At 44.9% G+C, this 25,606-nt stretch overlaps 1 protein-coding gene across 1 annotated transcript in view; it reads right to left on the reverse strand.

Annotated features, from left to right (window-relative positions):
• Window positions 1–25,606, reverse strand: part of LOC135202565 (histone-lysine N-methyltransferase SUV39H2-like) — a 294,666-nt gene that overhangs the window by 264,671 nt on the left and 4,389 nt on the right. The window contains exon 2 of the mRNA XM_064232058.1: window positions 19,826–19,972. Coding sequence (XP_064088128.1) covers window positions 19,826–19,972 — 147 coding nt within the window. The remainder of the gene's footprint in view (window positions 1–19,825; window positions 19,973–25,606) is intronic.

The following is a 25,606-nucleotide window of genomic DNA, read 5'->3' on the forward strand; positions in this document are numbered from 1 at the left end:
TCGCTTGCCTTGGATCTTTTGACTGTCTTGGTGACGTATTGGATCGTTGGCTTGGCATACACTTTTGTTAACTTTTTATTTGGATTTCCTTTTTATGATTCTCTAATACGTCAGACGCTAGTACTGTTTTTAGAATATGTGCGATGAACGTGTGAGGTAAGACTACCGAAGGGTTCGGTAGATCCTCGCTCTGTAGACTTGAGTGTTCTATTATTATCCTTGTACTGAATCTGAGATTTTGAATGAGGAAGAAGTCTCTTTCTTCTTCTTTGAGGAAGTTAGAGAAGAACAGAGTTAGGAGAGCTTCGTCTAGAAACTCCAGTAGTTCTCGTACTAACGAGCTAGTTGAGGAGGCTTTAGAACCTAACCCTAATGTAGTTGTTGCAACCTCTCTGCCATTTTCAGCCCCTTCTCCCTTCTTCGAACCTGCGGATTCGTCTTCGAGATGACTGGCATCCAGTTTGGCTTGAACTGTCGTCTTTGGTACTCTGTTCACAATTGAAGCTTTCCTTCGGGAAAGACTTCTTCACTCTCTTGACTAGAGAACGAAGGCGGTCGATCTCCAATCCTTATTCTCATTCCTCGTAGGGAAAAGAATGTAGGATGGAGGTTGTTGTACAGAAACCTACAAATATACTACATATATTACCTTCACGACATGATTCTGTTAAGCAGTTGAATTGTCCGGGGTGTAGACGCATACCGTAGTTAGCTCTACGGATGGCAACCGAGACGACTAGTATCCTAATTGAACTGCAACTCGGGGCTCCCTGCAACCTCCCAGGAGTTACCAATTTCGATTTTAGATACTTATGGTATTGTCACGATAACACCAACTCAGCTTTTGTATTTACCGAAATCCGTTTCGCTTAAATATAATTGCTCGAGCATATTTTTATGCTCGATGGTTCTAGCCGAACGCATTCTTCGTAGAATGGACTAACTGGCAACTCAGGATGACGAGTCGGCAAGAGCTAACGTTGTATGAGACTGCTGTCACTGCGATAGCAGCTCAGTACCAGCTGGCTCTCTGGGATGCGCGTCCGGTTACGTCTCTCTCCCCTGCAATGATTGACTGCCGAACAGTATCTCTGCCCAACAATCACGGACTTAGGTCTCTGATTAACGGGGATTCTCGCATACATGAATGACTATCTACTGCTGTGACGCTCAGTTTCATCGCCTTCGACATTGCGAGAATTTTTCAACAGAGATATCTCTTAGACTCTTTCTTTTTTCTGTTTACCACACTGTAACAGAAGTCTGTACTAGTCTACCGCTGCATCGCACTACGATAATGCGGAATGATTTTTCTTCAGACATCGGAGTTTGTCTACAAAAATTTCTCGTATTCGTAGGTGTGCAATTGTTCATTGTTCACCCCAAATTAACAGATGTATCGGAAGACATCGCCTATTCCCCGGCCTGACGGTTTTGCTTCCAAATGTTCAGCCCATGAGAAGCAGTTCTGCAGGCAGTACTTCCCGGGGTTTTCATTACTGAAAAACGCCCCGCTTTCATAGCAACTACGACTTCTCATCGGCCAGCAATGAAATAGCGGTTAGAGTTTTCAGTCATTGGTAAGCACGGGTTCAGAATCTTGAGAATCTTTCTCTCGATTCGGCTGTGAAGAAGTAGGTTGCATTCTCTGTCCTCCTTCGTCTTCTATGGCACAGTGTTGTTTCTCCTTAGCTGAGATTCAACTAGTACTATGAGAATGTCTTGCCATCAGGAACCTCGGTCTTTAGAAGGCAATTGACTTTCGCCTGTTGGGTACATACCTTAACAGAATCGTCACCTCGCTGTCCGGCATCGGTGACAAACAAATATACGTTTTTTATAGTCTTTCGGCATAACCCTTCAAAGGCAAAGGTCTCGTGACTTGCTTGAATACTTGGACAACTTACCTCGATACCAAACGCAGTCAGTCAGCAGCTGTCAGAGCTCCCGGGTTAGTTACGAACTACGGTGTAGACTTAGTTCGAGTGTACCAAGAGCTTCGCTGCGGACACCTTCCCGATCCTAGAAGGGGTAAAAGAGGAGCTGAGTTGGTAGTTTTCCCCACTCAGAATGATCAAGGACTTCTCTTCTAAAGCTGAACCCGCGCCTAGTGTTGTTCTCAGACGCGTCAGAGTCGGGACATGAAAGCCAAGATTCGCAGGATGGAATTGCAGTTGCTTGCAATGGAAGGTGAGTGTGCTGTGGGAAATTTTTTTTGCAGTGTTCCCAGTATAGTGGGATCGGCTCCACAACGCTCCCAGGTCTAGACCTCTTCCAAACTCCCAGGCCCAGTGGAGGAGGAATGTCAAAAACTGTAAGGAGGTTGTGGAGAATCCCCGCCGGTCAGGCGTCCCTTCGGCAGGCTCTGTTGTCTCAACCCAGACTGCCATGGATCACCACAGAAAAGGCATCCTGAGGAAGTGTTTTTCTTCTTCCGATTCGGCTTCTCTCCTCACAGGCGCTCAGCTCCAACCAGGCGCATGGCGCCAGCCAGGCGATAATCTCTCATCAGGCGCTTTTCTCCTTGCAGGCGCGATTCGCCTGAGGAGTCGCCTTTTTAACAGGAAGATTGCCTTCCCACGAAGGAGATCAGGAGAAGTCCACTAAGCGGGTCCTTGTGGACCTCCAGGAGCAACTTTCTACGTTGATGGACGCTCTGGTTAAGGACCCTCCTCACAAGAAGGACATCGCGCTCCCGATCAAGAGCCTGAGCTCCCCCCTTGCAAGAGACGTGCCTCTCAGGACAGGAGCCCTTCACCGAGAAGTTCCAGGCGCCTCTCCCCTGTTAGGCGCTCTTCTCCAGTTAGCCGCTCCTCTTCTAGCAAGCGGGCGCCTCTTGACAGGCGCTCCTCTCCTAGCAGGCACTTTTGCACCTACCAGGCACTCTTCTCACAAGCTCTTCGCATGATAAGACGTGCCTCTCCTCGCAGGCGCTCCTCTCTTAGCAAAAGCTCTTCTCCAGCCAGGCTCTCGTCTCCCAGCAGGCGCTTCTCACCTCGCAGGCACTCTTCTCCTGGCCGGAGCTTTTTCTCCTGGCAGGCGCTCTTCTTCAAGCAGGCGCCCTTCTTTGGAGAAACGCCTCTACTACGTTCAGGACTGCGTTGCTGGGTGGGGACCTTCGGGTCCTACCTGGCATAAGCCCAGTCATTGATGAGGGATCCTGCCCCATCCTCGATTTCTACGGGAATCGCGAGGACCACCAACCGATGATCATCTGACGAATTCAGTGGGGGTTTCGCAGAGTGCTTAAGATTCTGCGGAATTTCTAGCACTCGCAGTGTTCGAGTTTTCTTTTTTTACAATCTCTTAACACTTAAGCGAAACCACGGTCCAAAGTGAGCTAGACGAGAATCCCCGATAATTATTACCTCGATAATCGGGAACCCCGCCAAATGCTCGAATTCCTGGAATGGGTTCTGTCATGTAAGTGGGTTGGCCCCCATTGACAAGATCCTAAAGATTCTGTCATGTAAGTGGGTAAGCCCCCATTGACAAGATCCAAAAGGGTTCTGTCATGTAAGTGGGTTAGCCCCCATTGACAGTCTAGCGTTTGGAAGAAGACTGCTACTGAAAGAGAATATCTCACAGTAAGCGACCAATCCTGGAATGGATGGGGAGCAACACTAGGGGCGAAAGAAGTGTCAGACACCTGGAAGGGGACCAGGTGAACTGGCACATCAACAAGGAGGAGTTGAATGTAGTCTTTCTGGCCCTGAGGAGTTTCGAACCAGAAGTCAGAGGCTCGGTGGTCCAGGTCAACTCGGACAACACCACGGCTCTGGCATATGTAAGAAAACAGGGAGGGACTCATTCTGTCTCCCTGTACGAAACAGCAAGAGACCTGTTGCTGTGGACAGAGGAGAGAGAATTACGCTTCTCACCAGATTTGTTCAGGGAGAGAAGAATGTAAGGGCGGACCTGCTGAGCAGGAGGGATCAAGTCCTCCCCACAGAATGGACTCTCCATCAAGACGTTCGCCACATGTTGTGGAGCCTTTGGGGCAGACCACACATAGACCTTTTTGCCATGAATTGGAACAAGAGACTGGACAACTTTTGCTCCTCCATTTCGGTTCCGAGGGCAATAGCGGGAGACGCACTCCTTCTAGGCTGGACAGGGATAGACGGCTACGCGTTTCCCCCATTCGAGATTTTGGGGGAAGTATTGAGAAAGTTCGTCTCCTCAACAGGAACGATACTAACTCTGGTCGCTCCCTTTTGGCCCGCTCAGGAATGGTTCACAGAGGTACTGGAATGGACGGTGGACTTTCCCAGATCTCTTCCACTCAGGAGAGATCTGCTCAGACAACCCCACTTAGGTTTCACAGAAACCTCCCTGCTCTCTGCCTGACTGCCTTCAGACTATCGAGAGACTTGTCAGAGTGAGAGGCTTTTCGCGCAAAGCTGCTAGCGCGATCACCAGAGCCCTCAGGTCATCAACCTTGCGAGTCTACCAGTCGAAGTGGGAAGTGTTTCAGAGATGGTGCAGGACGAAGATACTATCCTCATCCAATACCTCTGTGACCATAATTGCTGACTTCCTTCTCTTTTTAAAAGAAGAATGCAGCTTAGCTGTCTCTATGATTAAAAGTTATCGTAGCTTGCTATCCGCGGTGTTCAGGAACAGGGACCTGAATATCGCGGAGGATAAAGATCTGCATGATCTTATCAGATCTTTTGAGACGACTAAGAAGAAGTACTCTAGACTGCCTAGTTGGAACTTAGATGTGGTTCTCAAGTTCCTAGTATCGGACAAGTTCGAAACTCCTCAACAGGCGTCCTTCAGGGACCTGACTAGAAAGTCGCTGTTTCTCATAGAGCTGGCGACTGCTAAAAGAGTTAGCGAGCTAAAGGCTCTGGATGCTAGAGTAGGGTTTAAAGGAGAGTCAACAATCTGCTCTTTTAAACCTTTGTTCTTAGCGAAGAACGAGAATCCCTCTAAACCCTGGCCTAGAAGTTTCGAGGTCAAAGGGCTCTCACCCTTAGTGGGAAGAGAGATAGAGAGATTCCTGTGCCCTGTCAGGACCCTTAAGTTCTATCTGGAAAGGAAAAAGAAGCGTAAGAGCACCCTAGAGTGTGTCTGGTGTTCTGTCAGAGATCCTAGAAGGCCCATTTCTAAGAACGCTCTGGCGTTCTTTATGAGAAGCGTCATAACAGAGCCTCATACGACGTGCAATGATGAACAGTTTAAACTCCTTAGAGTTAAAGCATATGAAGTCAGCACCATTGCGACATCTCTGGCATTTCAGAAGAATATGTCGCTGAACGATATTGTAGCCTCTACATACTGGAGATGCAACTCAGTGTTTGCTTCTCACTACTTGAGAGACAGGAGAGTGACTTTCGATAAGTGCTTCTCTTTGGGGCCCTACATATCTGCAGATTCAGTGCTGGGACAGGGAGCTGAGACTAATCCTTGTTAGTTTAGTTTAGTTTTATTTTTAATATGGTGTGTTTTTATGGTTGTTTGGAAGAGGGTTAATTGGTAACCCCTTCCAATTGTTATTTCTAACACAGGTTAGAAGATGGTCAGGTGGTCGGGATTGGTTTTGTGCTCCTTGATAGTGCCAGAGGCAAAGATTTTGTCATGTAAGTGGGTTAGCCCCCATTGACAAAGATCCTAATAAGGTTCTGTCATGTAAGTGGGTAAGCCCCCATTGACAAGATCCAGAAGAGCTCTCAGTCATAGGTCACTACCTCACTGAAGCTCTTGAGGCAAAGCAGACTCATAGACAGTATCCATGAAGTCTTCTGCCCAATCAGGTAAGAACCAAGGTCTTTGACCTACAACATGTGTTGTTTCCTGTTTTTTATTTTTATTATTTAGCTGTCTCTTACCCACCACCAAGGGTGCCAATCAGCTAAGTATATATCTGCCGGGGAAGTTACATGTACAAAAATGATATTGTTATGATACAATAAAGTTTTGTACATACTTACCCGGCAGATATATACGATTAATGGCCCGCCCAGCCTTCCCTCAGGAGACAGGTAGAAGAGAAAATCTGATTAGAAAATGGGAATGGTTGCTAGTCCCGCCACCCAGCGGCGGGAGGGTAGATCACCTGACCTACCTATAGCGTGTGCCGCGAAATTTGAATTTCTGTCGGGGGACGTCGGAGACTATAGCTAAGTATATATATCTGCCGGGTAAGTACGTACAAAACTTTATTGTATCATAACAATGATATTGTTATGATACAATAAAGTTTCATACATACTTACCTGGCAGATATATACATAGCTATCGACTCCGTCGTCCCCGACAGAAATTCAAATTTCGCGGCACTCGCTACAGTAGGTCAGGTGATCTACCGCCCTGACTCTCTGGGTAGCAGGACTAGGAACTATTCCCGTTTTCTAATCAGATTCTCTCTTCCACCTGTCTCCTGCGGGGAGGCTGGGTGGGTCTTCAATTGTATATATCTGCCAGGTAAGTATGTATGAAACTTTATTGTATCATAACAATATCATTTTCATACATTCAACTTACCTGTCAGATATATACATAGCTGATTGACACCCTTTGGTGGAGGGCAAGAGACAGCTAACTAACTGACTAGACAGGTAAACAACATATGTTGTAGGTATAAATAAACCTTAGTTCCTACCTTATTAGATGGAAGACTTCGTGGCTACTGCCCAGGAGTCTGCTTCATCTCAAGAGCCTTAGCGAGATAGTGATCTGTGGCCAAGAGTTCTTGCTGGTCTGTCGATGGGGTCTTATCCACTTACTCGGCAGAGCCTAACTGGCGTTTGTCAAGGGGTGCTAATCCGCTTATATGACAACACGCCTTCTTTAAGGAGCACACAACCGATCCCGATCACCCGATCCTAACCCGTGTTAGTTCTAAGATTGTCAAGAGTCATCCCCAAACTCTTAGCAAACAACCACAAACTCGAAACTCATACATACAAAAATAAAAAATTTTGTACCCCTCTAATAGTCAGTTGTCACTCGATTTCCTAATGAAGCGAAGTGAAGGCCGCCAGTGCGACATCTGACACTCCCATGCACAGGAAACACGAGAACACATCCGACAAGAGGGTTATGTACACATATTTAAGGATCGGTGCTTTCTCCTTTACCCAGAACCGTCTGTGCTGACACAAACGGACCTAAAGAAAAACATTTCTCATACGTTACTCGCACATCTTTTAAATAATGAGATGCAAATACTGAGTTGCATCTCCAATAGGTTGCGTCCAAAATATTTTCAAGTGACATATTTCTCTGGAACGCAATTGATGTCGCGATTGCCCTTACCTCATGAGCTCTTACTCTTAATAGATTAAAAGAGTCATCTGGGCAGTTCTTATGAGCCTCGGTAATTACACTTCTAACAAAGAAGGCCAAAGCATTTTTAGACATAGGTCTCTTGGGGTCTTTTACCGAGCACCAAAGACCATGTTGTGAGCCTCCCAACCGCTTCTTTCTGTCCAGATAGAATTTCAGTGCTCTAACTGGACAAAGTGATCTTTCTATTTCTCTGCCTACTAGGCTAGTAAGTCCTTTTACCTCGAAACTCCTAGGCCAGGGATTCGAAGGGTTCTCGTTTTTGGCAAGAAAAAGAGTCTGGAATGAACAAATCGCAGAATCTTCTTTGAAACTCAAGGGCGTGCAACTCGCTGACCCTTTTAGCCGTAGCCAGAGATAGAAGAAATATACACTTTCTAGTGATATCACGGAATGAAGCCGTATGAGGTGGTTCGAACTTTTCCGAGGATAGAAATTTCAGAACCACATCTAAGTTCCAGCTCGGAATCCTAGGCTCTACTGACTTGGACGTTTCAAAAAGAGCGGATGAGATCGTGCAAATCTTTATTATTCGGTCAAGTCTAAGCCTCTGTTTCTAAAGACTGACGAAAGCATACTTCTGTATCCTTTAATTGTTGGTACAGAGAGATGTGACTTTTCCCTCAGGAAAAGAAGGAAATCTGCAATTTCGGTTACAGAGATATTGGAAGAGGACAGCTTCTTCGACCTGCACCAGTTTCTGAAAACTTCCCACTTCGATTGGTACACGTCGCCTAGTAGATGATCTGCTGGGCTCTAGCAATTGCGCTTGCCGCCTTGCGAGAAAACCCTCTCGCTCTGACCAATCTTTCGATAGTCGAAAGGCAGTCAGAGCAAGAGCGGGTAGATTTTGATGGTACCTCTCGAAGTGGGGTTGTTTGAGCAGATCTATCCTGTTTGGAAGAGATCTGGGGAAGTCCACTGTCCACTCCATCACCTCCGTGAACCAAATTCGGGATGGCCAATATGGGGCTATCAGAGTCATTCTGGTTCCCTTCGAGGCCACAAACTTTCTGACTACTTCCCCAGAATCTTGAATGGGGGAAAAGCGTACACGTCTAGCCCTGACCAGTCCAGGAGAAAGGCGTCTATAGCATAAGCCCTGGGATCCTCTACCAGGGCGCAAAATGTGTCTATCCTTTTGGAGAGAAACGTGGCGAATAGATCTATCTGTGGTTTCCCCCAAAGATACCAAAGGGTCTGACAGACTTCCGAGTGGAGGGTCCATTCTGTAGGAAGGACCTGGAACCTCCTGCTCAGTCTGTCCGCTCTCACGTTCCTCTCCCCTTGAACAAATCTCGTTAGAAGGACCACATTCCTTGATTTGCCAAATCAGCAGCTCTCTTGCCAGTTCGTATAGGGCGAAAGAAAGAGTGAGTTCCTCCTTGCTTCTTGACATAAGCCAGAGCGGTCGTATTGTCGGAGTTTATCTGAATTACTTTGTCTCTGACTATCTGCTCGAAGCTCCTTAACGCGAGGTGAATCGCAAAGAGCTCCTTGCAATTTATGTGCCATGACACCTGCTCTTCCGACCAGGTGCCTGACACTTCTTCGGACCCTAGAGTCGCACCCCAACCTGTCTCCGACGCATCTGAGAACAATGTCAGGTTTGGGTTCCGAACTTCTAAGGATACTCCTCTGTTTTCTTCCAAGGGGTCAACCACCACCTTAACTGTTGCTTTACTTCTAATGAGATCGGAAACGTGTCCGAGAGCTGTCCTGTCTTCCAACTCCAACTGCTTCTAAGGAAGTACTGAAGCGGACGGAGATGCAGTCTTCCTAGAGGAAAGAACTGTTCGAGCGAGGAAAGGGTCCCCAGAAGGCTCAACCATTCCCTCGCTGAAGTACGCTCTTTCTCTAAGAAGTTCAATACTGTGGCACAGCCTTTCCTTACTCTCTCTTGAGAAGGAAATACTCGAAAACCCGAGAATCCATCTGAATCCCCAGATAGACTACGTTCTGGCTGGGGACCATCTGGGATTTCTCGAGGTTCACGATTAATCCTAATGTCTTTGTCAAATCCAGGATTGTTGACAGGTCCTCCAGACACTGCTTTTGAGACCTGGCCCTGATGAGCCAGTCGTCCAGGTATAGGGAGACGTTTATCCCACCTTTCATGTGAAGGTGTTTTTGACCACATTTTTTCATTAAAGTCTGTGAAGACTTGGGGAGCCGTAGAAAGGAAACCGAAACACAGGGCCCTGAACTGATAGATCCTTCCCTCGAACATGAAACGAAGGGTACTTCCTCGACGAATGGTGAATCGGGACGTGGAAATATGCGTCTTGAAGATCTAGAGACGCCATCCAATCTCCTTGACGGAGAGCTGCAAGTACGAGGCAGACGTTTCCATGCTGAACTTCTGTTGTTGTACGAATTTGTTCAGCGAACTTACATCCAGTACCGGTCTCCATCCCCCCCGAGGCTTTCGCTACGAGAAACAAGCGATTGTAAAACCCCGGGGAGCTTTGATCCAGTACCAGCTCTATTGCTCTTTTGTCCCACATCTGCTCCACCATTTGACGAAGAGTATCCATCAGAACAGGGTCCTTGTATCTGGCTGACAGTTCCCTCGTGACGTTGTCAAGGGGGTCTGTCCTTGAATGGGATATAATAACCCTTCTTGATTACTGACATTGACCAAGGATCGGATCCTATGTCTTCCCATGCTCCCGCAAAGAATTGTAACCTGGCTCCTACAGGTGTCGGAGGAAAGATTTCTCATTTTCCCTTCTTAAAGGGACGGAAGGCAGATCTTCCCCTTTTTTCAGTTGATTTCCTTCTGACGATGGATCTAGCCTGAGCGCCTCCTCGAAAGGGCTGCTGTTGTTAAGTTGGCTTAGATGCTTTCTTTTCCTCACTAGCCACAGGTCTATCTTCCTTGAGGATTGCCTTAAAAGAATCCTGAGTGGCTTTCTCAGTAGCGATATGAGGGCAATGTCTCTCACCAACTGCCGAAGGAAATAAGTGCTCAGAGAGAGGCGCATACAGCAAACAGCGGATCTCTGCGGAGAGACGGCCTTAGTGAGAAAGGCACTATGAACCGCTCTCTTTCTTTAGTATTCCCGCACCGAAGAGGGCGCACACTTCCGCCGATCCATCTTGAACCGCCTTATCTATGCATGTAAGGATGCTATGCAAGGTTTCAGGGCTTAGTTGTTCTTTTTCATGGGACTTCTTAGCAATGACCCCAAGGGACCAATCTAGGAAGTTAAATACTTCTAAGGTGTGAAAAAGTCCTTGAGGAGATGGTCCATTTCCGAAAGACCCCATGTTGCTTTTGCTGAATTCAAGGCATGTCTCCTCGACGAGTCTACGAGACTGGAGAAGTCCGATTCAGCTGAAACAGGCAGAGACAATCCCATGTTTTCTCCCGTTTCGTACCATATGCCTCTCCTGCCCCCTTAGTTTAGCGGGAGGCATGCAAAAGATCGTCCTTCCTAACTCCTTCTTAGTCTTGATCCAGGAGTCCAGAGATTGTAAGGCCCTTTTCATGGATATGGCCGGCTTCATTTTCAGGAAAGACGAAGACTTGTGTGCCTTCGTACTTGAAAATAGAGAGCGAGGAGAAGGAGGAGCGGCTGGAGTTAATGCATCTCCATATTCTTCTAAGAGAAGAGCAGAAAGAACTTTGTAATTCGAGAGCCCTTCTCTGTTAGTAACTTCGTCCTCCGAGACGTCATCTAAATTAATAGGATCGGAAGGAGAAGGCTCCCTTCCCTCCTCTGTCTCCTCTCTAGATTTCTTCCTTTCCGAAGAAGAAGCACTTCTATAAGGAGATGGGCTAGGAGTAACTCTCTCCTTACGTTTATCATTAGGAGAGTCACGTATCACTGCTCTACGCCTGTTAGACTCCTGTCGGATGTCAAGCTCTTCACGAGGAGAATGCGCCTGGCGTTTAGCAGGAGTATCTCGCTGAGAATACTCCTGAGGCCTGGTAGGAGTAACCTGTTTTGGGAATACTCCTGGCGCCTGACAGTCGTTACACTCTTCGAATACTCCTGCCGTCTGGAAGGCGCATCTCGCTCAAATACTCCTGGCCGCCTGTTAGGAGTATTAAGCTCAGAATACTCCTGGCGCTTGGTAGGCGCATCGCGCTTCGAATACTCCTGGCGCCTGGTAGGAGTAAAAAGTCCAGAAATACTCCTGGCGCCTGGGAGGAGTATCGAGGCCAGAGTAATCAAGGCGCTTGGCAGGAGTATCTCTTCCCGAATACTCCTGACCTACGGAAGGCGCATCTAGTTCCGAATACTCCTGAGGCTTGGTAGGAGTATCGCTCATGGAATGCGCCTTTCGAATAGCAAGTATATTGCGCTTAGCGGGCGCAATACTCCTATCAGGAGTTCTCTCTTCTCCAATTGGGCTCTTGTTGCTTGGATGAAGATCTGGGCCTAGAACGATCTACAGTAAAGTCAGGCTCTTTGCGCCTACTTGGCGCCTGGCTCCTAGTTGGCGCCTGACGCTTGGTAGGAGTTACTTCCTTTCCCACATCTCGCCTGCCTAATGCCACCGAACTCCCCCCCCCTCCCCCCAGAGATGGCCGCTTGTGCGACAACTCCCCTGGAGGGTTCGTCGCGCCCGACAGGAGATCGGTATTTGGATCTCTTAATCGGAAGCCTGTCATCCTTTTTACGAGTAGGAGGCTCCTTAGAAAGTACTCCTACCAAAGACGCTATTTGCTCCTGTACATTCATCAAAATTCTCCTGGTCGAAGGCTCATTCGAATCAGGAGAAGGAGATCTGGAAGGCGCTCGAGAGTCTTTTCCCTTCCAAGGATCTAAATCCTTTCTAGCTTTTCTGATTACCGAAGGCGCCTCCTCTTCAGAGAAGCGCTCGGGGCTAAAATTAAGCTCAGGTTCGTTTCCAGTTCCTTTTTAGCGGACGTGAAAGCTTCGATCCTTCCATCCTCTTCTCGGAGAAGGCGAACTAGAAGATGAAAAGCACTCACGAAGGACGCTTTTTCTATAGCTGTCCCATGGCAGACTGGAGCATGTATACGATTCTGCCGAAGGGAAGCCCATGATCGTTGGGGTTTTTTGGATTCCCCACGACCCCCGTAAGGCTTTCGACTTTCCTTCTCCTCTGGGACCAGGGAGCTTGGAAGAGGTCTAGGCCTGGGAGCGTCGCAGGGACGACCAGACGCCCCCTCCACTACACTGGGACACTAACATCACTCGAGAAACCACATTCACTTCTCTTACCTTCTAATGCTTCCATTTTCTCTTGCATTTTTTGAAGGGAAGCTCTGAGTTCCGCTATTTCTGAGGCGGAATCAGAGGGATAAACTTGTGAACGGCTGAAACAGAATGGGCATAATTAAGAGAAGAAGAAGCAGCTACAGAACTACTAGACATTTTCCGGCTTTTGTAAGCCGCCTTCCTCTCTCTATCCTTCTCTAACTCCTTCAAGTAAGAAGTCAGATTCTTCCATTCTTGTGCACTCAATCTCTCACACTCGTTACACGTATTCTCAATTGAGCATTCAACCTTTCTACAACCACTGCATGTAGTGTGAGGATCTACCGAAGCTTTCGGAATCCTCACCTTACAGCCTTCATTCACACACACTCTGAAGCTAACACTAGAATCAGACATATTCACGAAAATCCAAAGCGAAGTCCAAAAACCAGTCCACGATAGCGAATGCCAAACAACAATCCAAGTACGTCACCAAAAATCAGTCGAAAGATGATCAAAAGCGTTGTGAAAAAAAATTCCAGTCAGGAGGAAGTAACAACAATGTTGATACTACCGGCGACAGAGAGAATCTGATTAGAAAACGGGAATAGTTCCTAGTCCTGCTACCCAGAGCAGGGCGGTAGATCACCTGACCTACCTGTAGCGAGTGCCGCGAAATTTGAATTTCTGTCGGGGACGACGGAGTCGATAGCTATGTATATATCTGACAGGTAAGTTGAATGTATGAAAATATCATTTTTCATAGAATACAAGGATATTATCTATTTTGCACGGACGTTCTCGACACCTGTGACGAACCTCGTAAGGATTGTTACGTCTCGTGCTCGTGCCCACAATAAGATCTCTCTCGCTAGACCGAACAGGGACCGAGAATGTGTTCCTCCCTGCTTTTTGAGGTAAGCCAGAGCTGTGGTGTTGTTCGAGTTGATCTGGACTACTCGATTTGAGACTTGGTCTTCGAAGAACTGGAGTGCCAGATGGATGGCCGCCAGCTCTTTGAGGTTTATGTGCCAGGACACCTGTTCCCCTCTCCAGGTGCCTGACACTTCTTCCCCCCCTAGCGTTGCTCCCCATCCCGTGGTGGACACGTCGGAAAACAACACTAGGTCGGGGCTCTGAAGCTTGAGGGAAAATCCCTCTGACAGCTTTATAGGATTGAGCCACCACCTTAGGTGATCCTTTACCTCTCTCGATATCTTCAAGATCGCATTGAGATTCTCCTTGTCCTCCCAGCTCTCCGCTAGGAAAAACTGGAGAGGTCTGAGGTACAGTCTCCCCAGGGAAACAAACTTCTCCAGCGAGGAAATGGTCCCCAGCAGACTCATCCATTCCCTCACCGAGCATGTTTCTTTCCTCAGGAAGGCTGACACTTTAAGCCTTGCTGCTGACGTTCCTGGGACGGAAAAGCCCGAAAAGCCACTGAATCCATCTGAATCCCAGATACACAATGGACTGCGTCGGGGTCAGATGGGACTTTTCGAAATTTACCAGCAGTCCCAGGGACTTTGCCAAAGTTAAAGTTGAGTGAAGGTCCTTCAGACACCGAGCCTTCAAAGACGCTCGAATGAGCCAGTCGTCTAGATACAGAGAGATTCTGACGTTTGCAAGATGAAGCCACCTCGCCACGTTCTTCATTAAAATCGTGAAGATCATGGGGGCCGTGCTCAACCCGAAGCAAAGTGCCCTGAATTGGAAAACTTTCCCTCTCAGGACAAACCGCAGGTACTTCGTCGACTGGGGATGGATCGGGACGTGAAAATAAGCGTCCTGTAGATCTAAGGACACCATCCAGTCGCCTGGTCTTAAGGCCCCAAGAACTGACTGAGGCGTCTCCATCTTGAACCTTTGCTTCTCCACAAAAAGGTTCAAACTGCTTACGTCTAACACTGGTCGCCATCCTCCCGACTGTTTCGGCACCAGGAATAACCTGTTGTAGAAGCCCGGGGATTCTAGGTCCAAGACCTGTTCCACCGCTCTCTTTTCCAGCATTTGCTCGAGCAGATCGTACAGAATCTGCTGCTTCTCCCGATGGTACGAGGGTGACAGATCCTTGGATGTCGTGCACAGCAGAGGAGGCTTCAGGAAAGGGATCTTGTATCCTTGCGCGATGACGCTGAGTGACCAGCTGTCTGTATCTATCTCTCTCCAGGCTTTCGCAAACGAATGAAGCCTGGCTCCTACTGGTGACTGAAGGACTGAAGGCTCACTTCTTTCCCCTGATTTTGGAAGGGGCTTTGCCTCTGGGAAGGCCTCTTCCTCGAGGAGCCGGTCTCGAGGAAGCTCCGCCTTGAAAGGGCTTCTGCTTCTTGGAAGCTTGAGACGTCGAAGGAACTGCAGGACGTCTAGAAGACTGAGCTAGAAGGTCTTGTGTAGCCTTTTCTTGCAGGCTGACAGCCAGATCCTTGATCATAGCCTGGGGAAAGAGATGGCTCGAGAGAGGGGCGAACAGTAACTCTGCCCTCTGCGAGGGAGAAACAGACTTCGCTGTGAAGTTGCAGTACAACGTTCTCTTTTTCTAGAGCCCTGTACCAAAGTGCGAAGCCAGTTCCTCCAAACCATCCCTGATGGCCTTGTCCATACACGCAAGAATGCTGGACAGCTCCCCCAGGCTAATCGAGTCCGGACTTCGAGACTGCGTATCCAGGACTCCTAGACACCAGTCCAAAAAATTAAATACCTCCATCGTCTGGAAGAGTCCTTTAAGATGGTGATCTAACTCACGCCGACGAAAGGAGAGACCTCCTCGGGGCATCAACCAGGCTGGCAAAGTCGCCTTGGGCAGAGGAGGGAACTCTCAGTCCAACATCCTCCCCTGTCTCGTACCATATCCCTGCTTTGCCGTTGAGTCTTGATGGAGGCAGGGCAAAAGAGGTCTTGCCTTGTGCTTTCCTCGATTCCATCCAATCATGTAACTTCTTAAACGCTCTCTTGGTCGAAAGAGAAGTCTTCATCTCAACAAAACCCGGAGCTTTACTGGCTTTCGAAGAAGATAACTGAGAAGGAGGAGAGCGAGGTGCCGAGGGTTGGAACTTGTCTCCAAACGAAGCACGGAGGAGGCGGGCCAAGACCTGATAGTCAGAAGACGCTGAAGTCGAAGGCTGCTCTTCGTCTGCTGCCTACAGAGTCCCTCAGGGACGAGCGAGAAGCGTCTCGACGAGCTGCTTGACGAAACGAAGCAGCTTGTACAGTGTCAAGCTTATCAGCTTGAAAAACGTCCTGTCTAGCAGAAGAACGAACGTCGCTCTTCACATACAGAGCGTCACGAAGAGAAGAGAGGGGAGCGTCTTGGCGAGCAGGAAAACAATCCTTACTGCGAACGTGAAGACGTTCCTCCCTCTCGACCAAAGAACATTTGTGGAGACGTTCCTCGCGCCCTCTTGACAAACGCTGGGGAGCCTTACAAAATCCAGAGGGCGACGAAACAGGTGAAAGAGACGAGCGAGGCGAAGGCGAGGGAGACTGTCTGGACCTCTTGATAGGCAGTCTATCATCCTTCTTCTGACGACGCGGCTCTGCCTCTCTCTCGGCAAGCAACGAAGCAAGTTGTTGCTGCATTGAAAGGATGATCTTCTTTGTCGGAGAAGACTCCTTCTCAGGAGAAGGGCTGATCCTGTGAGAAGACGAGGGGCGAGGGGACGTTTTCTTCCTTCTCACAGGGACCGCAACAGTTCTATCCCTGGAGCGACTGGGGCGCTCAAAAGCGTCATCATCGGATGACGTCCTGGTCTTCTTTTGCGGAGGAAAGGCAGCGAAACTCTCCGGAGACGACCGCAAAGCAGCAGGAGAGAAAGGACGCGAAGCGTCCTCCTCTCTGAAGCCTCTCTTCAAAGGGCGATAGCTCCACCCCTTGCGCGGGGAGGACGAGAAGCACTCCTGAAGGATACGTGCACGAGCACGCTCCTTGGCAGCCTGGGAAGCGTCAACAGGTCCTGCCAAAGGGACGCCAGATCGGTGGGGAGCCCCCGTAACCCTCCTTCGGCTTTTGACTTGCCCACTCCCTGATTCCTGGGAGTCCGGCAGAGGTCCAGGCCTAGAGGGCACTATCACTGCACTGCACTGCACTAGTTTCCAAGGCAACCACTTTGGATTCTAGATTACGAAGAGATTCCAGAATCACTGAAAGGGCATTACCCTCCACAGACACCATTTCAGGGCCCGAAGGCAATACTACAGGTTTAGGGGTAGCAAACTCTACTGGAGGGTTAGCAGGAGAAACATTACTGGCCTGACGCCTACTGCCTGACACACTCCTGGAGGAAGACCTCCTGATCCTATCACGCTCTAATTTGCGCACATAGGACTCGTACGCCTTCCAACCCGAATCAGACAGACTTTCACACTCCTTACATCGGTCATCAATCAAACACACGTCCCCTACAACTCGTGCATACTGTGTGGGGGTCTACCAAAGCCTTCGGTAGCCTCACCTTACACTCTTCCATACAACATACTCTGACACTAGCAGAACTAGAACTAGACATCTTAGTTCAAGGAAAAATCAAGCCAAAATTAAAAACAGTCCACAAATAGCGTGTGCCAAGCCACAAATCCAATTCAATAACCAAAAGACAATCAGGATACTTATGTAGCAAAGAAGTTTCAAAATCCTAAGACGGAGGTACTGAAAACAGGTGTTGACAGTACCAGCGACAGAGAAAATCTGAATAGAAAATGGGAATGGTTCCTGATACCCGCCTCCCAGCGGCGGGAATGGGTACTAACCACCTGGCCTCCCACTACTTGTGTTGTAAGTTTTGAAATTCTGTCGGACTTCGGAGAATACAGCTATATATATATATATATATCTGACAGGTAAGACTCATGAACAAATTGAAATTTTCAAACTGCTATCACAGGAAAATGTCCACCCTCCAGCCCCTAGACTATCACCGGTGCAGGGGAGTAGGACAGAGACCTTTGTCTAGGAGAACTGAGGGACAAATAGTCACTTCCTCAACTGCAAAACACTATATTGCTACGTGGATAAATTCATGATAAACTAAAATGCTGGCAAAGGCATGGAAAGGAAGTGATAGAGCCAGGCACGGGAGCAAATGACAAAGATAGGAGGGTTAGCATGAGAGAACTTGAGTCAGCTTTGGGAGGCACGAGGCAAAAGTTGGTAGGCAAGAGATGGACACTTCTTGTTAGGTAGGAACAGGCGCCCAAAACACTGGGAGTTTGGCAGCCAATGTTGACCAAAAAACACTGGGCGGTCAGCAGTCAATGGTGCCCAAAAAACTAGGTGCTTGAAACACAGGCGCTCGGCAGTCACTGGCGCCCGAAACACTGGGTGCTCACCCAGGGGTGGATGCCCTCGGACAGATGAGAGGCAAGATGCTAAAGTCTCTGGAAATCTGTTACTTATTACTTAATGTAAATAACTGATCCGTAATCAATTTCCTACCTTAAATGAAATTCTGGCATCTAGGCAAGAAGGAATGCTAAAAATGTAAGAATAACATTAGCGTATCCTATATTCAAGTCTTTGTTTACATAACACAAAATGACGCTCGGACAGACTAAAGGCGAGATGCCAGCATATTAAAGAATAAAACAGATATTTACAAATAACAGATTACTCAAAAAGAACACATTAGTGGAATTAGAATAATCAGGAATTCAGAGTAATTGAATTATAAATAACTGATTACACACCAGGTCACACCCCGCTAATTGGCTCAAGTGGCCTGAGCTCCAGTCTGCCAAGTGAGTTGGAGGTTAGGACCAAACATGAAAGTTCACAACTTTATAACACCAGGAAAATACCTCCGTACAGCGAGGCCATGCCAGCTCTCTCAGTACATACCAAAGTACTGCCAAAGAAAAACCCGGTAGTTAATTAACACTTGACTAACGGGAACATATCCCCCTATAGCCTCCCAAGCCTAACAATAACATTCACTCTTTACTACATTTCAACCTCCACTTTTGTCTCTACAAAGGAAAGTGAGGAGTATTGCCAGTGACTGCCAAGCGCCTAGTATTTTGGTAAACAGAACAAAATGTGTTGGTCTAATTGCAAACATTTGGCCTAAAAGAAAGACTTAACATTCGCAAATTACCTTTAAGGTAATTACATTTACTGGCAGTTTGTGACTAGTCTATGATCGGTAAACAAAATACTATCACATATTGTAATGATGCAACATTCAAGAATTACTCTAAAGGTAACCATTAACAGGCAACTTACATATAGCCTAATCCCAGTGAGTAAATAAATTAAAAAGTTTTGGGATAAAACAATGGATAGCTTTCTAAAATTACTTCAAGGTAATCATTTACTACTCTCAACTTGAGAATAGCCTATGTCCGATGAACAATTACAAGTGCATAAGAATTACTCTACGGTAACTATTTACTGGTGTCTCGCTAAGCTAATAGCTTATGGTCGGTAAACAAATTCTAAAACAGAAAGTTTGGCCTAAAGAAATTATGTAACATCAAGATTACTTAAAACAATTCGTAACCAATGACTTACACTTTAAGCCCAATAAGTAAAAAGATATATGCAAAAGTATTTGATCTACTTGAATAGTGATCTATTCAAGAACTATTTACAAAGCCATTAATATTTCCGGAGATTGCAAGTATCCAGCTTGATGATAATCTGAACAAAACAAAAAAAGACAAGACTCAACCTGCTCGAAGGTATGAATGTGTTCTGGTGGTTGTAAGACTACCGAAATCCGGTGATATAACCAGAAAATAAGAACAAGCTGCTGTGAGCACTCAATGTTTCTTTGAGTGCAGCCGAAAACAGAATGACGTGATTACCTAAGTCGTTCCTAGTGTTGCTGTAGGGGGATGGTACTGTATACCTACACTGGGCCATTGAAGCACTACCTGCGAAATTTAAATTTAGGCTGCTGTTGAGTAGCAACTGTTAGCTTTATAACTACTGGGTAAGTCACATATACAAAATAATAAACTATAACTTCCACGTCATTGCTTGTCTCATATCTCCATAGCATAAAAATTTGATAAGTGCTGTACCATGCACTTTGTCTGCAGCAAATAAAACACACACCTTGCAATGGTAACAGAAAAACAAACAAGAAAAAGAGACGCACACACCACCATACCACTTACACATTTTCATCAGTACAGACATAATAATCTAAACTATAAACCCAGTGTTACAGGATTCAGGAGGAGGGGGAGGGGGCTTCAAATGCAGTCAGATGATCAAATATAGACTTTGGGTACAGAAATTTTCCATTAGATAAGAGATGTTCTTTCAATCATCGGATAATAGCGGTTACCTCTATGATATATTACACTATACGTACCTTATCAATGCAATACATACATGTAACTGCTCTACATACCTGTTGCAGAGATTCCTTGAATGCCTTGTTGAACTCTGGCTCAGGGTAAAAGAAACATTTTGTCTGGAAAGAACCAAAGGCTTCCTTTGTTTTCTGCACAGATTCTTCTAATTCTTTCAAACTCTCTTTCAGTTTTGCACGCGCATCCTGCAATATTTAGTACCTACCAATAAATATGTTGAACTTTTTCACACTTTCTCATGCTTAAAAAAAAATTTATGATAAAATAATGTTATATATATAATTACCAAGTAATTACATTGCATACAGTTTCACTCATGCCGGCAGCTTAAAATTTGACAATTACGATAGCACTAGTTACATTGTTGGTGTAGGTATCGCCCCGCCTACTTACAGGGCAAGATGGAACACCTTCAGCAAGTAGTCATCGTTTCCGTCCATTCCCATATGTGGGGAGAAGGGAGGGTTCTGATTCATAATTATTTGGTATTTTATTTCAACCCTGATGATGTAACAAGCTTTTGTTACGAAACACGTTGGCAAATAAATGAATCTTTTCCTGTCAACTGGTTGTCTCTTGTCACCCGATCTACATGTACCTTCTGGCCCTCGTTGCCGATGGATCTCACCTAATACACACACACACACACACACACATATATATATATATATATATATATATATATTATATAATATATATATATATATATATATATTATATATAAATACATACATATACATATATATATATATATATATATATATATATATATATATATATATATACATATATATATATATATATATATATATATATATATATATATATATATATATATATATACTATATATATACAGGCAGTCCCGGGTTACAACGGTCTCAGCTTACGACGCTTCTCAATTATATTCATCAGACATTATTTCCAGGGTTACGACGCATGTGTCCAGGGTTTACCGATCTACATGTACCTTCTGGCCCTCGTTGCCGATGGATCTCACCTAATATATATATATATATATATATATATATATATATATATATATATATATATATATATATATATATACAGACAGTCCCCGGGTTAAGACGGTCTCAGCTTACTACGCTTCTCAATTATATTCATCAGACATTATTTCCAGGGTTACGACGCATGTTCCAGGGTTACGATGCCTACAACGCTCATCTGGCAGATGAAAAATGACACCAAAAATGCAAAATAACCAATATTTGAAGGTTTTTTTGATGAAGAATGCCATATGAATGCAGTTTACATAGTTTTCAATGCACCTAAAGCATTAAAAGTAAGGTTTTCTTAGGATTTTTGACGATGCTCCAGCTTACGACGCGTCTCAAGAACGGAACCCCCGTTGTAACCTGGGGACTGCCTGTATATATATATACTATATATACAGTGGTACCTCGACATACGAAAGGCTCAACTTACAAAAAACTCGAGATACGAAAGCAAATCCGAAGATTTTTTGGCTCTACATACAAAAATAGTTCAAGTTACGAAAGGTTGTTGCTGTAAAGTCCCGAGATTCGCCCGGACCACCGATAACAATTTAAAAACTCATGCCCCGCCAACTGAGTAAACTCGCCACCATCCTCCCGCTCTCCCATTGGTTCCTGATGCTAGTCACCCCATAAGATCCTGCTCTCCTATTGGTCAGCATCTACCCCTTGTGCTCTGTATTCCAATGGTAAAAGGATGCTGTAAATTGACAAATTTATTCATGCAATACATTTCATAAAAAAAAAACATTAGGTAAAGATAGAATAAAGAATAGAAATGAATGGTTATTATACTGTTTGGTAGTTTCAGTAGTTGAAGAGAGATAATGAAAATTTATGGCTTACTGTGTACTAGGAAAAGTGATTGCTTGGCGATCGTTCGGTACTCGTAAGTGCTGGATGTAAACAGAAGTTTGTAGCTCTTTTTTTTTATTGTTTATTATAGTTAATGGTTACTTAATAATTATTTGAAATTAGTACATGCAATACATTTAATAAAAAAAAAATTGTGAATTAGATATCACAAAATATAAAATAAATCAGACTGCTATCATCGAAGCCAACAAATACATATTTTTTAGAATTCTTCTTCTGTTTAAATATTACGTTATGTACGTTTCATTATAGCTGTCAGTAACTCGGTATCTCCATTAGGTAAAAATAGAATAAAGAATAGAAATGAATGTTTATTATTCTGTTTTGGTAGTTTCATTAGTTGAAGAGAGATACTAATGAAAATTTATGGCTTACTGTGTCCTAGGAAAAGTGATTGCTTGGTGATCGTTCGGTACTTGTAAGAGCTGAATGCAAAACGATTGGAAGGTTTTATTTGTTTTGTTTGTGTATTATAGTAGATTAATTAATAATTATTTGAAATGAGTACATACTGATTATTTACACATTTTATTGGCATATTCTAAGCTTTTAGCTTCTTAGGTTTAGATGTCAGAATCATAGACTAGGCTACAGTAGCAACTGTTAACATAGGCTAGGCTTACTGCTAAGGGACATATGCTAAAGTCCTAATATATGCAGTAAAAATGGTGTTGAACATTACATGCAGTTGAATATTACTCAAGTATGTACAGTATTTTGCCTTTTGGAGTCATATTTCTTCCGTCGGATTGGCGTCGTAACCCTAGAACATGTGTTGTAGGCCTGGAAATATAATTTACTCAGGTGTTTTTGTAGGGCTTGGAATGGATTAGGCATTTTACATGTGAAATGCGGTTCAAGATACGAAAAACTCATGAAACGAAGGCCGCTTCGGAACGGATTAATTTCATATCTCGAGGTGCCACTATATATATATACATATATATTTTTTTATTTCTCTTTTCAAGTCTAGATACTATGTATAGAAATGGATCGGAAGTGTAAGAACCATCCTAATAGGTTCTGTTACATTTGCAGACATGTGGTTCTTCCGGACTGCCGAGCTTACTTTGGAGTCAAACTAGGGGACCAGGATAAGCCACTCGCTCCCCGTATCTGCTGCCAAACGTGTAGAGAACTTACGGGATTGGAGGCAAGAAAATGAAAAGTATGCCATTTGTTGTCTCAATGATATGGAAGGAAGGGAAGATCACGTTACCGACTGCTACTTTTGCATGACAAAGCTCACCCTGATTTCTACAACGATTCCAACGATTTCAAAGCTGTTGAGATCATTCCATATTTACAACTAACTGGTAAGTCTTCAGTATGGAGTATTCTCAAATTTTTCACACAACCTGGCTGTGTTGAAGATTTAACTTTGGATGAAGATTTCTTAAAAATTCTGTCTTTGAAGTTGTCATCAATGAAGCATGACTAGAGGGTCTAGGGGAGGGGCAAGTTTTAGGAGGAGGAAAATCAGATTTGTTATTACTGCTTTTCAATTTATTTTTGGAAAAGTCATCAACATTTGGAGAATTTTGAATCTTCACGGTGGGTGCAAAGATCGTCGTCTGTGTCAGAAGAGCACCATCATAGGGCCCAAGGGTACTTGAATCCTTACAACGGTTAGGAAAAAAAAAAAAAAAAAATAAAAAAACTGAAAACCTTAAAAAGAATTCAGCCTTCCATGGAGTATTCTTCCACTAATGGCACAAGTGAGAAACAGACTCCCAAATGTCCGCATCACTACCCTAGTCCATAGGAGAGATGGCAATGCATAAGAGTGGCCCCAGTGTAAGCCACACCTGCTTGATAGGACTAAGAGTATTACAAGTATACAATCATCCCCACACTAATCACATTATGGGCAAACCAGAAAGAATGCAGAGTCCTATACCCAGAGCCAGACACCCCTGGAACCCGGTCCAGTCCTGCAAAACAGTTCCGCCTGAAAAATCTCAGGTCCGAACATTATCGGGGAGTTGATGGTCCCACCATAGTTCCCACTATCTAGCTTTGGATAAAACCCATCCCCAGCTATGATATAGTTTCCTATTTGTCAGGTCTAATAAATATGGTTGATCTGGCTCTCTCTCTCTCTTGCACAGCACTGCAGGAGAGCGCACTGAGTCTGATGCAGGCCTTTTCAACAGCCGCGATTAATTACTGAAGTGCCACAGGCGCCTGTTCTTACACCTCCAAACTAGAGGACCCTGTGCACTTCCTTTTGGATGCCTTTCCAGTGGCTACCCTTCGTTGTAACTTGGGATACAACAGGTGCGACTGTGGTGAAGGTGACAACTGTCTGTGGGCAGTCCCCACAGACCTCCCTCCAGCCTTCGGTATGACTGCTACCAGATGCAGGGGAGTGCGCCAGTGACCTTTGTCTACGAGCATTGGCGGGACGAACAGATGCCACCTCCACTGACACTACACCTATTTTTCTCTTTATCCATGAGAACACGTACTGAGTTTGTTACACGGCCACTGTTTCTACAAATAACACCAATTTACTATCAAAGACTTTAATTAATCTACGATTCGAGGCTGATAAGGGGGTCAGGGTCACAAGCAGGGGAGCTGAGTACAGGAACAGGTAAATTAGTAAAAAAATGGGAACAGGTGACAAAGCGGGAGCAGGCCATGAGATACTGAGGTCTAAATTATCTACAGACTTACTAGCATTATCTAATGTCTTAGAACATACATTCTTAATGTCTTAAAACACACAGTCTTAGACTTGGCTCTAGTGGCTGCCTAACATCTTCTATCGTTGTACAATTTAGATAGGCGAGGCCTTAACCATTTCAACTTCTTTGCATCCTACCCTTAACATTCGTTGCAAGTCTTGTCGCTAGAACACTATTGTCCTCTGCAATCAGTGCACAATATGAGCGAGCCGTACTTCTCCATAGTCAAGTGTGTATTACAGCCTTTGCTGCAATACCTTACGCTAGCAGAAATAGTCAGATATAATGAAATACTTTAGCCAAAATTAAGACAGTTATCGGTAATTAGTCAAACTAAGTCCAAAAAACCAAACAAAGCCTTATGCTACCAGCACTTCACCAAACATTCTGAAGGCAAAATACAATGAAAATCAAATCCAAGCAGAGCACTCCTAACTAGGTCTGTAGTCAAGAGCCCGCAGGAAACAAATGACTACTTGCTGAAGGTGTTCGTCTTACCCCGGAAGTGGGCGGGATAATATCTACACCAACAACGTAACTCGCGCTCCCACGATTGTCAAATTTTAAGCTGTCAGCATGAGTGAAACTGTAAGCAATGTAATTACTTGGTAAGGTACATTAAAGAGTTGTAATGGAGTAGCCAGAAGCTGCATATGAAGAACATTTAAAGTCTTGACTCATAAAATAAGAATAAAACTTAAAAGGAAGCATTTTGTACACCACAGAATAATTCTTAATCATGATTTTGTAAACTGTAACTATCTTCAAAGAAATTCTAACAAGAAAGGACTTATGTCATCTGTTATTGCAACAATTATAGTTATGGATGTAAAATAGTTATAATTTGGGTTAGGAAATATGACATTACAAACAATAAAGAAACATTAATGCACTTTAATTCTTTGACTCATGAAAATATAAACAAGAGCTTGTTCCTCAGGGAATGATGCACCCTGTTTTTCAGGTACCACTACACCTACATCAAAATAGTAATGCTGCATTCAATTCTTATAATACACTCCAGCACATGTTAAATTTGGGCAGCAACCTAAGCTATGTATCAGTCCAATCAACACATACATTCCTATGAACTACAAGTCCTGAGCCTATTTTTTAAGTATGTACCATATTGTGTTAAAACCCTAAAGATTGATACATATCTTTTAAAATAATCGGATGGTAGTAATTACAGTACCTTTACATTTTTGCAAATACAGTGGTCTCCCCGTATTTGCG

This window comes from Macrobrachium nipponense, chromosome 30 (genome assembly GCF_015104395.2).
Source record: "Macrobrachium nipponense isolate FS-2020 chromosome 30, ASM1510439v2, whole genome shotgun sequence".
NCBI classification, from domain to species: domain Eukaryota; kingdom Metazoa; phylum Arthropoda; class Malacostraca; order Decapoda; family Palaemonidae; genus Macrobrachium; species Macrobrachium nipponense.